Below are 13007 nucleotides of genomic sequence, written 5' to 3'. Positions count from 1 at the left end.
TATTGGATATATCATACATATAAAATGTTAATATAACTTTTACTTTGCAACTATTCACTATCCTCTATTCACAACTTCACTATTGCAAACGTCTATATAATTTTCTTATTGAACAAAACCGATATTTTGATTTTTGAAATTTTTTTTACAAAAAATCATCAGTTTAGAATTATCAGGATCAATAAAGTCCTTAACATTACTGGACGCATTAAATGCAACTTTTAGGCTTATCAGGATTTATATTTATTAAAGTATGGAAAGAATACATTTATTGTTTCTAGGCTCTATTGTTACTATGAAGTCATCTGATTCCAAAAATAATTCTTTTAAATTAAAAGAAGTTTTTTTTTACCATGAAGACATTATTAAACCAATTTTCTTCTAAGATAAGTTTGGTTTGATGATAACAATTAATGTAGCTTGCTATCCTGACATGTTAAACTAATTTGCTTCACCTTAATTCGAAGATATAGATGTGAACAACATATGGTTTCAAGAGATTAATGGCACATGTCGTCGTGATTCCAGGTCGAGTCATTTTCTGTTATGGTGACTATGTTTGGTGACATAGATGATGTCTTTAAACACTGTTGAACTTTTCAATTTTAATTTTTTTTTTGGTATCTTTTGAAGTTCAACATTTATGCCAACAAGCCTTTATCGCAGGACCGATGTACCGACTATATTTTGCTTCACATCTACAGAAAGATTACTGAAATTTTCAGAAATAGTGTAAAATGGGTGGATCCATACATAAACTATTCCATACATAATCTGTACTATTGATATCAACAACCCAAAAGAACGTTCTAAAGATACTTCGTACATGCATATTTGGTCTTCACTCCAAATTATGAAGACCCTTAATTATGTTCAGTATATAAACAGATTTATTTGGCTTGTAAAAGAAGATGTTCAAGAAAGAGTCTTTGCAATAACTGAATGATGTATCAGCTGTAAACTACAGCCACTATAAAGTCATTATAACTGTGCATCTATAAATAAATGCAATCATAGTTCCACAATTTCTTGTTACGTGTGAGCTGATCTAACACAGACTCCTACAAAGTCCAATTGTTTCGCTACTGTTCCCACAGTTAAACGGCTCTGCTCTTCTCCGTGCGCTCGCCTCATTAAAGTGGCGCTATTCACTTAATTTGCTTTCGAGAGCCACCGCCACTTCCTCACTCAACTGCAATTAGTCGCGTTTAATATGGTAAAATGGTGAGGAAAATAAAAAAGCATTTAATCTCAGTGCATGCAATGGACGGGCGAGTATCCGCAGCTGCGAATATTTATGTACTGTCCGTTTGTATTTATGTATTCATGTTTAGCGTAGATCATTTTTTCTTCATTTCGTATGGCTAATGTTATTAACCGCTTCGGACCGCACATTGCTTTCTGTTGCCAATAACGTTGGCAGCGGCTGTGGCCAGTGTTGTTGGCCCGATGTGTGATACTGCCTCCTGGCTACTAGCAACAACGTAACGGATGCTTTGAATCATTAACATTTGATATAATCACTATAATCATTTTCATTAAGCGGCATCATTGTTATTTTAATATTATTTTTCTTATAATTTCAACGTTTATGAGACAAATTCCTAATCGCCGCAATAAAAGAACAATTTTCTCTCCTCTTCTGATGTGAATTGTAAATATGTATTTTCTTTCTTTCTGCGCGGTATGACTATAATACCAAGAAAAGTTATAATCATTTTGTTCAGTTTATTCCCATTTTTTGTCTTCTATTAAGATTGGACTGACTGACGATTCTGTTTGTTTATTTTCAGTTAATTGCGGAAACAATGCTTGTTTTTCAAAGGAAAACTCAGGCGGCATTTAATCGAATGAATTTAAATTAAATGCTCGAAGAAACGGCTGTGAGAAGAAATCGTAAAGCTAGAATATCGCAATAAGAACGAATCCAATACAAATTGGAACATTCTCGGCAATTGGGAAAGTTACTTTCATAACTGAGCCAAAGTCAGTATTAGCCAGGCCAGGCCAGGTATATACTGCGGCGCATGCGTAACTAAAAAATTCTTTCGCCAAGTGACACAATTTCACAAAACTCACAAATCCACAAATTCACATATTTTACGCTATTGTGTTAAATTAAACGATTCGGAAAAAAACGTCTACACAAACTTCTATACAAAATAGAAGTAATATTCCCAAAAAAGATAAAAGTTGAAAGCTGAAAGCTGAAAGCTGAATTTTTTGTTTACACATTCGAACGCCCGCAGCATGTTTTGGCGGTTCACCAGCATTTTGGCACTCGCACTACTGTTGGGCGTTGTGCCAGCACAATTGGACGCCTTCGTCACACAATCAACAGGTAAGCTCACAGTTACACAAACTGCCATTTAATCAACCAGTCATTCAATGCTTCATTCGTTCAATATATCTCATTAATTTATTCATTTTCTCATTCTCTCAAAGCCTAGCAAAGCATAACAAAGCAGACGCCTAATTTTAAATTCTGTATGTCAAATTTCTGTCAAATTTACTGTGCGTAGTCTGTGGTCTGCGAGCGGGACTGGCATGTGGACTGCTCCCCATCACATATCCAATAATTTGACTTCATTTGTTGGATTTGAGGTGCGCTATCTGAGCCATTATTATTCAGCCACCTTTGCGGCTGAATAATGTGTAGTAGCCGTCAACTGTGCCAAGCACATCAAATTGACTGATTAATTAACGAAGCTATTTTGAGCTCTTAATGAAGTTCTTCTCTTCTCTGCTTACGATTACAGCTCAATTGTGCTTATAAAATATACAAGATGGACTGTTAAAGCTTTAAGTGTCAGTGTCAGATAAACAACAAATAAATCAAATTAATGAATCAATACATTTTGGCACAATTCCGATTTAATAGATACCGGAATTTGTCAACAGTTTTGAGTACATATTTCCTTGAGCGATCTTTTCCCCTAATCTATATGGTGATATATTTTATGGTGATATATAATTTTGAAGTTGTATGTACCATCGCTAGCGCAACTACCTTCTCTTAAGATAGTGCACACGCCTGTATCCCTCGATAGTGCACAGCTGTTTAACCACTCTCTCATAGATGTCTCTCGTAGATGTCCCTCGTTGCCATCCCGGGATGGTGGTCGTATACTTAGAGCCGGCTTATAGTAGGCACAACTCAGAAGCTTCTCAGGGTTTTTGTGACCTTTTAAGCCACGCCCTCCGACGCCTGGCTGGATTTTACTTGCCTCTTACAACAGGCATGCCTTACCGCGAAAATATTGTAGCCCCTATCCCGCAAAGGTATTGAACAATAACATAGGGTGCACCTATATACAATCACTATAAAAATTACATATACTACTTTGCCGCAAAAAAATATTAGCAAATCGAATGGATTTGGTTTTAAATTGGTTTAAAAAATGATTCGGCTGCCAAAAGTGTGTGATTTTTGTATTGGTTTATAGTAAAATTTGAAAACCATTATTAGATTTTTAGATGATTTTGTATTATTGTTATGAACAGACTCTATTATTATAAAAAGGTGATATTGCATCGCAGCCTTAAGATCTACTTAAGACTTTAAGCGACTCGCCTCATACTATCTCTTCAATCTCCCTCTCTCTCTCTCTCTATTTCTCTTCTGGAGTCGATTCTCAGTTTTTTTAGCAAGTGTTTCAATTCACAATTTCTTTATGTAATTTTAAAATTATTTTTCGTTAAGTTAAAACCTTCCTTATACCGACTAAGGGTCACTTAGTCATTTATTATTTAGTATACCTGTTTGGTTTTGGTAGCAAGATTTTCTTTGTTTTTCTTTTCTAATAATTAGGAGATTGCTTCTCTTTCCCAGTTCACAGAAGCATTCTGGACCACAAGTTGTGATAGCCAATATCTCTGCCTTTTCATTATTTTCGATCCTAACATGCGCCGAACTCATGAATTAACAATTACTTATATTGCTTATTCTAAGTCAAATGATAAAATAATGGTTCCAAGATTTCTCGTGGTAATTAAGTAAAAGTAAATGGCAGTAATGATATCATTTGAGTTGCAAACAGAACAATAAACAAAAAATTAAACAAAAATAAAAAATAATTAGTAGAGCCAGCAACAATAGCTGCCCAAAGACTTTCTCTGGCCAACGGAACGATTGGTATCGCTTAGTCCTTCATTGCAATTATTGCACTAACTTCGTCTTTACTTTAATTCCATATTATTATTATTATAGCGAGTACTCCTTTATCACGGTGTATTTTTTATAATACAGTTTATCTGTAATTCAACAGCACAAAAGTCAGTGAAATGCTAACCCGACAGTTAACATAATCTTTCAACCATAATTACCTGAATTAATTTCTGTCCTAGATTTGAGCTTCTTTATGTGATGACTACGACAACTACGATGGCTACGATGGCTACGATGATTGCGATGATTGCGATGACTGCGATGACGGCGTTGACGGCGATGATGGCGGTGACTGCAGTCGCGAAGATTTTCAAGATATCTGTTTCTCTGCTGCTCCCATTGTTACAGTTTATAAGATTTTTTTCTTTCTATTAATTTTTTCACATAAATTTTTTTTCTATCTTTTATGTGCATTGCAGATTGAATTCCCACAATCGCACAATAAAAGAATTTGGCACAACATAAGATACAACAACAAAGTGACAACAGAATTACAAATCGCACACTTGAACCATTTTTAATGAATTCAGACAAATAATCTACAAAAATTATATATAAAAGAATATTAGAAAAAAAAAATTTTTTTTAAAGCATTAAAAAAAAAATGGTTAATGTCTAGAATGTCTAAACTTGCGAAGAACAGCAACAAAGGGCGATTAACAGCAACTAACTTGGTCAGTAGATTCTTTCACTTCGACTGAATTGAGAGCCAAGAGATGTGGTTTAAATGATAATGGAAAAGACACCATTGAAGTGAAATATATTATAGAATGATCAAAAAACGCTATATACCTATTTTGAATTTCTCTCTTAGTAAATTGATTGTGGCACCACATCTGAAACATGCTGATCCACCTTGTTAAAACCATAACTTATATTGTCCAAGCCAAAGTCATCAAACTAATGTCACAAAAAAGAAGTAACCATGTCTTCATTTACAAAAAGAAACTGTCACATTATAGATGTAAAGGTGTTTCAAGAAGAACATATGGGTTTGCACACTCCAAATGCCACAACTTCGCGCATTTATAAAACCATTTACTTAGAAAGAGGTTTCATCAATGAACATAGTTTTTCCATGAAATAATAAATCGGTTTGACTTAAAATGCAAAACCTTATAAAATATATTCCAAGTGGTATCACAAGGAAGTCTCATTGCTTGAGATCGTCTTATTGCTTGTCAGGAATTTTACTTTTACTCTGACTATCAGTACTTTCAGGAATGGTTTTGCATTGTGGGTGTATCGAATTCCTATCATCCCAAACCCTATCAATTGGTCATAATTTTTGACACGCTTCCAATTTCCTAGATTTAGTAAATTTTAATATTCTAGAATACTTTTTTCATTAAATTATCTATTGATTCGTTCGCAAGATATAGTTCTCTATACTGAAAGTAAATGAATTGAGCGCAAATATTTTCCTTTTACAAACATGAAAGGTTTTCGATAACTTTGATATTTAATTACCGACAATATTATTAGGGTAAAAAATTTAGTAGTATCTGAACGGTTCGTATAAAGTACATAGAATATTTATTTTGTTTAATTTACAATTGAAAGTAGTTTTAACAATTAATTGATACGACTATTTAACCATTATCATTATTGTTATTGTTAGGGGTTGTGGCACTGCGACCGTCGGGTCTATTGTGCCCCCTTCTGGGCTTAAAGTAAGCACTGTTGCGTCAATAAAAAGTAGTATAGAATCTACTTTACAGAGTTTTATTACCTCTTCCGTAAGAATATACATTTCTAGGAGCCGATTCCGTATCTGCATTAGCGCAGGGCATACTAACAGCACATGTGTGGCTGATTCCTCATTTCCTTCGCAGAATCTACACTTTGCATGCGTAAGTAAACCCAGTCTCGTAGGGTGATATTTGAGTTTACACTGCTCTGTTAAGATTCCTGTGATGATTCTAAGTTTTTCTTTTGATAGGTTCATACAATCCTAGTATCTCTTATTGTTATAGGTACCAATAAGTGATTTGAATTGTATAAACCCTGGTATCTTATCGCTGTAAACCTTTTTATTCTGGTTCTCCTTTATTTTTATGAGAGAAAGAAGCGTACTATGTCCTAGTCCACAAAAAGGTTCCGACCCATTATCGGAACTATAAAATATTATAATTTATCAGAAGTATCAAAAGCACTACGTATTGAACGATGGTAATCAGTATCGATTAGTAAAAAATTATAATAACTGACATAAGTATCGAATGTGGATTAACCATTGCTGACATAGGAATTCAGATTTAAAAAATCTAGGAATAAAAATTATATCTGAAAGGTATCACATCATGTTAAAATATCAAGACAAAAATATATACACATACTAGTTATACCTTTCATATACTGATGTACATCTATCAATTACTCTAAATCCTTGCCCACACCAAAATTCACTTTTCACTTAAATTCACTTAGCTCATATTATAATGATTTTGTGGAGGTGACGTGATTGGTCTGATAAGTGGCATTTATTACAATATTATTATTACATTAGATCCTTTGTTTAATAATAATTATAGAATATAAGTTTTAGAAAAATTTGGTAACTCATACCTTAGTCGAATAAGGTTTACTACTTGCCATCTTGTCATCTTTCCTATATCTTTTCTTGCGGCAAGAGATCTAAGTTGGACGTTAGTTGGACGTTATCTTCTTTATTTGTAAATCATTTACGTTTATTACAGTTTCTTGAATATGTAATGTATGAGTATATTTTTCATGTGTGATCTCAATACGCCTAAATCATTCTAAATCGTTTTTACAATTTGTAAAAAATCATTAAATCGCGACAATACATTCAGCAAATAAACAATATGGATTTATTTGTGTTCTTGTGAAGTAAAAGTTAACAAAGCTTCTAAGTGTTTATATTCTTAAGTTGTTCTAAGCCCTATCCAATCTTGGTGTTGGTATTGGTATTGTCATTTCTAACTGCGCCAAAACAGACCGAACCAAGCCATTCACTTTGCCATTATCACAATCAAGCCAAACGCTGAGCGCTGAGCGGTGAGCGGTGAGCGGTGAGCGATGAACTCCCTTTTGAAAATTAGTCTCAGATATTTTCCATTGTGAAAGGCTTTCGTTGATGACTTCTCTATGCTTATTGTTCTTGGGATTATTGATGTTGCTGCTGTTGTTTCTGTTGTTTCTGTATCTGTGGCTGACATTATTGTATCTTTATGTATACAAAACTTCTGCTAATATTTGTATGTGTACACTTTAAACCAGCGGACATTTCAATTTAACTTTGGGTGCTGAACTGATTTTAATGATCATTCTGGTTAATATTTGTACTTTTGTTGGTATTTTTCCCTCTAACAAATGCTGTTGATCTGCTTCACTATTGATTCTTCTGTACTAACTTTCACCTAAACAGCACAATTCTGTTACCATTTCGCTTCTTTCCAATTATTTCCATGATTATCAATAGATATGTTGGCTTTGTGCTCTTTATAGCCGCTGGTTTTTCGGTTATTAAACGAGTTTATTCTTTTGTATTCAAAATCCGAAACATAATTTACGAATCTTTTTCTATTTTTGCCCTAACTGCATTTGTTCAAAAGCGCTACGTTTTGGTCAAAAAAACTAGAAATAGAATGGCCAAAGGTAACGGAAGATTGTTAAATGCAAGCTAAATGCAATCTGAGATAAATGGCAATATACTAAGATGTTACGGAATCGGTATCTGGCTTTGGTGTTATTACTCTATTCAGTAAAATATATTACAAACCCATATGTTTGCATAAAGACCTACTTAAACCGCATATTATGTTATATTAAAAATATATATACTTAATATATATATTTAGTATATATTATATACTATTATATGACGAAATAACAAAGATTACGTTGTAGAGGAACATTCCAGAAATGCTGTTCTTATTATTGAGCGGAGCCACACTGTTTACACTTAGTAACTGGTATTACATTTTACGATTTGACGATTTAACGAAGAATGGTTCTGATTCAACAGTCCAACTGGGATCATGTGATATTATAATGGCCATATAAGATCCATCATAAGTATCTTAGGACTCAATTAAGAGGAGTTGGGGAACATCTGTAACTACCAATATTACCCCTAATGACATATTCTATTAAAGTTTTAATATTTTATTTGAGACAAGATCGTATAGTAAGATCACCAGATCTACTTTAATGGAGGTTGATGGTGCCTATAAAAAATATTAGATTCGAACATTTTTACTCATAAAATAAATTGTTTCTTTATAAATAAAATTTAAAAGTTGTCTAAAATTTTTATTTATGTGTATATAATTATATATATTAAATAATTTTCTATTAAGGGAAAGCTAGATATGGCGAGAAATTACGATTAGAAATAAAATGTGAACAATCCCAAAAGCTTTCAATTAAGCATAATTATCTGAAGTAAATTTCTAAGAATTTAAATTTAGTAAATTTTACTTTTTAATTACATATTTGATATTGTTGTTGTTGTTGTTGTTGTTGTTGTGTTTATTTTATAAGATTTAACGTATGCATTTTTATTTGTTGATGATTAGATAAAACAAATTGAATTGGAAAGTAAAAGCATTTTAAGTGGCACAGCCAATAAACACATAACACCACGTAAATCGTAAACATTCTCTGAGGCTTTTAATTGTTGAAAAGGTTAACGCTCTCTGCCCGTAAAGTCATTAACTTCAGTCTTCATACGCTCCACCACGTTCCAAATGCCAAAAATTCTATGGTCAAGTAAAAGTGATCAGCAGACGGTAGTCAGATCTCAGGGGAATGTAAACAAGTGCGCACTTTTTGGAACAACTATGTTACATTATTTAACATGAGAAGTATTTACATAAAAATTAAACGCATATTAATAAAAAACGAACAATGCCACAAAAGTAGCGAAAAATACTTCATTTAATTGCTTTTCATTTAACTGTTTAACCACTAAGTATCTACGATGGCGAATACAAAAGTACAAAGAAAAAATTCAGATGTGCGTATAGAGCGCATATCTTCATGATTCATGAACTGAAGTGCGACATAAAGACCACTAACGACACATCGTGGCTATCAACCTACAAGCAAATTATTGCAATTGTAGTGAAACATGAAGAGCAACAGCAACAGCAACAACGACAACAACAACAACAACAACAATAACGAACAACGATTAAGAAAATAAATCTTTTTACCGTTTGAAAGTCATTATCTAAATCTTTTATTGTCATCTAAATTTATGTGTAAGTTTAGCAGCGCAGGTATCTCTGATCGCGACCGTACTCCATACTAATTTTTTCCTATACTCCACTATAAGATACTCACTGCAAGTATCTTATTGCAGTGTTGCTTGCCTCTCGGTGTTTACCTTCGATGTTTTTCATAACTTTTTATTTTTTACATAAAATAACATTTATCATCTGGATTTTATGTGATTTTTGTTTTATTACACAGGTTGTCACCACAACGGCACTTGGTACGCTGATAAATCGCTTGTTCCCACCACGGAAAAATGTCTTAACTGTCAGTGTAACAAAAAAACGTTGACGTGCCGTTTGAAAGTGTGCCCCGAAATGCCAATGCCACCACCCAGAGGATGTGTTGTTGTACAGAAGAAGAATACCTGTTGTCCGTATCTATCGTGCGCACGTTTGGATGCTTTTTACAATATACCCAATACACGCCGCATAATCGCATATCTGAATCATTATGAGCGGGAGTCAATAGATCGAGTTGTCAACGAGAATGTATTGCAACGTCGTTCGGATGACTCAGAAGTGGACTTATATGGTGAGTTAAGAGTAGAATATTCAGTTATTATCACTTTCTAATATCCTTCAAATAATAGCTTATCTATAAAGCAATATTTTGTTATTCGACTTTACTGTTAAGACTTGACAATAAACAGGTGCTATAATCATCCATATATAATAAATATATATTTGCATATTAGTTATATTCACAAGTCTTTTGGGTTATAATTACGTACTATACACATTCAAAGAAGTTATAACTTTAAAGAAATTATGGCTTTTATCAGACATCAGACATCAAACTTTTTTTCAAACGCAATAGCAATAACAACAACATCAAAATTATATATAATTTCTTACACAAATATTAAAACATTCCATGATTATCAACCAGCTACACAGCTTGTAACTTCTTATATGGGAAAAGTACCTTAACTGCATGAGAATTATAATTAAGAGATTATATACATTTGAGAAATAATAATGATTACAATTCCAATGAGTTATATTCCCCTAATAACACTTTTAAACAGAAAGATAATCACGTATTATCTCATGTATTATAAAAGACTAACCCAAATTTTCTCATCAAACTTTTCTCTTATTTTCGGAAATCAATTTGTGGCACATAAGCAATTCAAGAGGAGGGAAAATAAAAAAATGGGTGTTGTTTGTGATTGCAGCAGTTGTTATCTGATCTACGTTTAGTTCGTGAAAACAAAACATTCAAGCTCCTTTTGTTCACAACATTGTTGAAGTTGAACACACTAACGTGTGCTTAGGAAGCTCTATCATGACCTTTCCTGCTCGTTCTTTTCTCAGCTGTACGCATAATCCAACGGCTCGAGCTTACCAGATGTTGCCTCTAAAATTTATATTACTCCCTGTTTTCTAACTTATAGAATTTTCAGATAGCAGAGTTCACTTCTTTACTAATATTAGACATATATAAATTACGATAGGACCTTAATATAGAACTTTAAAACCATGATATTTAATTTTATTTTTTTTAAATATATATTTTTTTAAATAATTCCAATTATTTTTGTTACGATAATACAAGTTATTTATTTAATAAATATGTATTTTTTTAAAACCTTTTTTTATTCTTACTGCTAACTCATTTCTGGTGGTTACTCTTAAAGTCATGTAGATTTAAACTTCCCCTAAGCTATTCTGTAATCTAAAATTGTATGGATCTTCATTTTTGCAAATATTTTCAACTTAGTCCTGAACCTTTGCCTTCCATATAGTAATGCATCCCTTTTACTGATTCTTCTCTGATCGTTTTTGAATAGTTTTTGATGTGTGGTAGTATCTGATTCAAATAAAAATCTGTACAAAAAAAAAAATAATAATACTTTTTTAAAACATATTTTTCAGTTTGTGTAAAAAATGGCACCGTCTATAAGTCTGGATCTGCGATGTCGTCGTCTAATTTGTGTACCTACTGCTATTGCATCGGTAAGTTAGAGGAATGGTAGTGTTTGGATGGTTAAAATTTTCGTTTGATAAGTCGAGATCATACATTACTTCTTAGCTAGTTAAAAGTAATTCATATATACATATTATTTTTATGCTACTCACCAGTAAAATATTTATAAAATAAATTAAATTAACTATCAACTTAAGTTGAAATAGTGGAATGAAAGTGTAATAATATTTACAATATTTGTACTCGATAATTGGTTTTTTATTAATTGGCATATACATTTGAATTAAAATTAATTAAAAAATGTTTTCAGTCCACTAAAATTTAATTAAAAGTAAGCAAAAAATTCAAAAAAAATTTTCATCGAGATATATTTTTCCTTTTTCATAGGTGGCACTGAAAAGTGCGTCAAACCCAAATGCATGCTACCTGTCGAAGGTTGTAAGCCTATATTTGTTGATTCAACTTGTTGTCCCGTACGTTACGATTGTAGCACAAAGACATTTGGAAAATCCTCACAAGAAGTAAATTATCGCAAAACATCGAACAAACATTTCCTACGAATGTCACAACGACTCCAAAGAAATCGTGGTTGTACTGTAAACAAGCAATTTTATGCAGAAGGACAGAAAATGAAATCCGATCCCGACAAGCCATGTGATATTTGTTTCTGCATACGTGGCAATAGACGTTGCGCCCCAAAGAAATGCTCACCGGCACTAAAAAATTGCATACCAGTTGTACCGAAAGGGCAATGTTGTCCCTCCAGTTACGACTGTGGTAGTCAAAGAGACTATAGACGTGCACAAAACTCTCGGCAATTCAATTTTCTTTCTCTTTTATTTGGTAAAGATGAAGGCATCGAATCGAATTCCACAGAAATCGCAGTGCAGTATCCACATGACAGACAACCACCAGAAATAAACGAAAATAATGTACCTATCGTAAGCACTACAAGTGAGAGAAGTATTTTTGACACAATAAGAGAAGGTTTGGAATTCATTGATGGAAATAATAATCAAATGCTAACTGACAATATTGATCTATTGGGCATACAAACTGCGATGTCGTCACCAAAAATAGAAACAAGCACACCCTCGTCAACAAGTTTTAGTTCTACAACAGAAGTAAGCTTTTTAGACTTACTTTTAGGGCCTACTGATGATTTAAACGGTGTTGTTAACAATTTAGATGCCGCTATGCCACAGTTGAAAACTACTACAAAATATCCGGGTTTATCATGGGTTGATTTATTGCTTGGTTCCGACGAAGATGATAATAAGAATAATTTAGGGACAACAAATACTGATACAATGGATGCAACAGAAGCCACAACCTTTTTCCATTCGAAAGAGGATACAACTAATATTGACCGAATGGATGAAGATTTCGATGATTTTTCTGGTAGTGGGGAGTTGCTTATAACAGATATACCTGTAACGACAGAGTCAATTGAAAAATTCAGCACCGTCGCTGAAACGAATTTAGTTAAAACTTCTACAGAAGCGATTAAGCTGTTTGAAAAGAATGTTGCAGATAATATAGTGCTGAGAACAGAAGAAAGCACTACAGAATTACCGAAAATAAAACCACAAGCAGTGAAAATCTCGATTACTCCTGAGCCGAAAGTAACAACAGCAGATACTACAATGAAAACAACAATGAA

General features: G+C 33.0%; 1 protein-coding gene across 1 annotated transcript in view; it reads left to right on the top strand.

The window, feature by feature from the left end:
- Positions 1 to 1820: 1820 nt before the first annotated feature.
- The window catches only part of LOC119688815, a 25517-nt gene continuing 14330 nt past the window's right edge, over positions 1821 to 13007 (top strand). Inside the window, exons 1-4 of the mRNA XM_038103480.1 lie at positions 1821 to 2341; positions 9611 to 9946; positions 11293 to 11373; positions 11732 to 12969. Coding sequence (XP_037959408.1) covers positions 2251 to 2341; positions 9611 to 9946; positions 11293 to 11373; positions 11732 to 12969 — 1746 coding nt within the window. The 5' untranslated portion in view covers positions 1821 to 2250. The remainder of the gene's footprint in view (positions 2342 to 9610; positions 9947 to 11292; positions 11374 to 11731; positions 12970 to 13007) is intronic.

This window comes from Teleopsis dalmanni, chromosome X (genome assembly GCF_002237135.1).
Source record: "Teleopsis dalmanni isolate 2A chromosome X, ASM223713v2, whole genome shotgun sequence".
Classification (NCBI taxonomy): Eukaryota; Metazoa; Arthropoda; class Insecta; order Diptera; family Diopsidae; genus Teleopsis; species Teleopsis dalmanni.
This window is presented reverse-complemented; position numbering and strand designations above follow the sequence as displayed.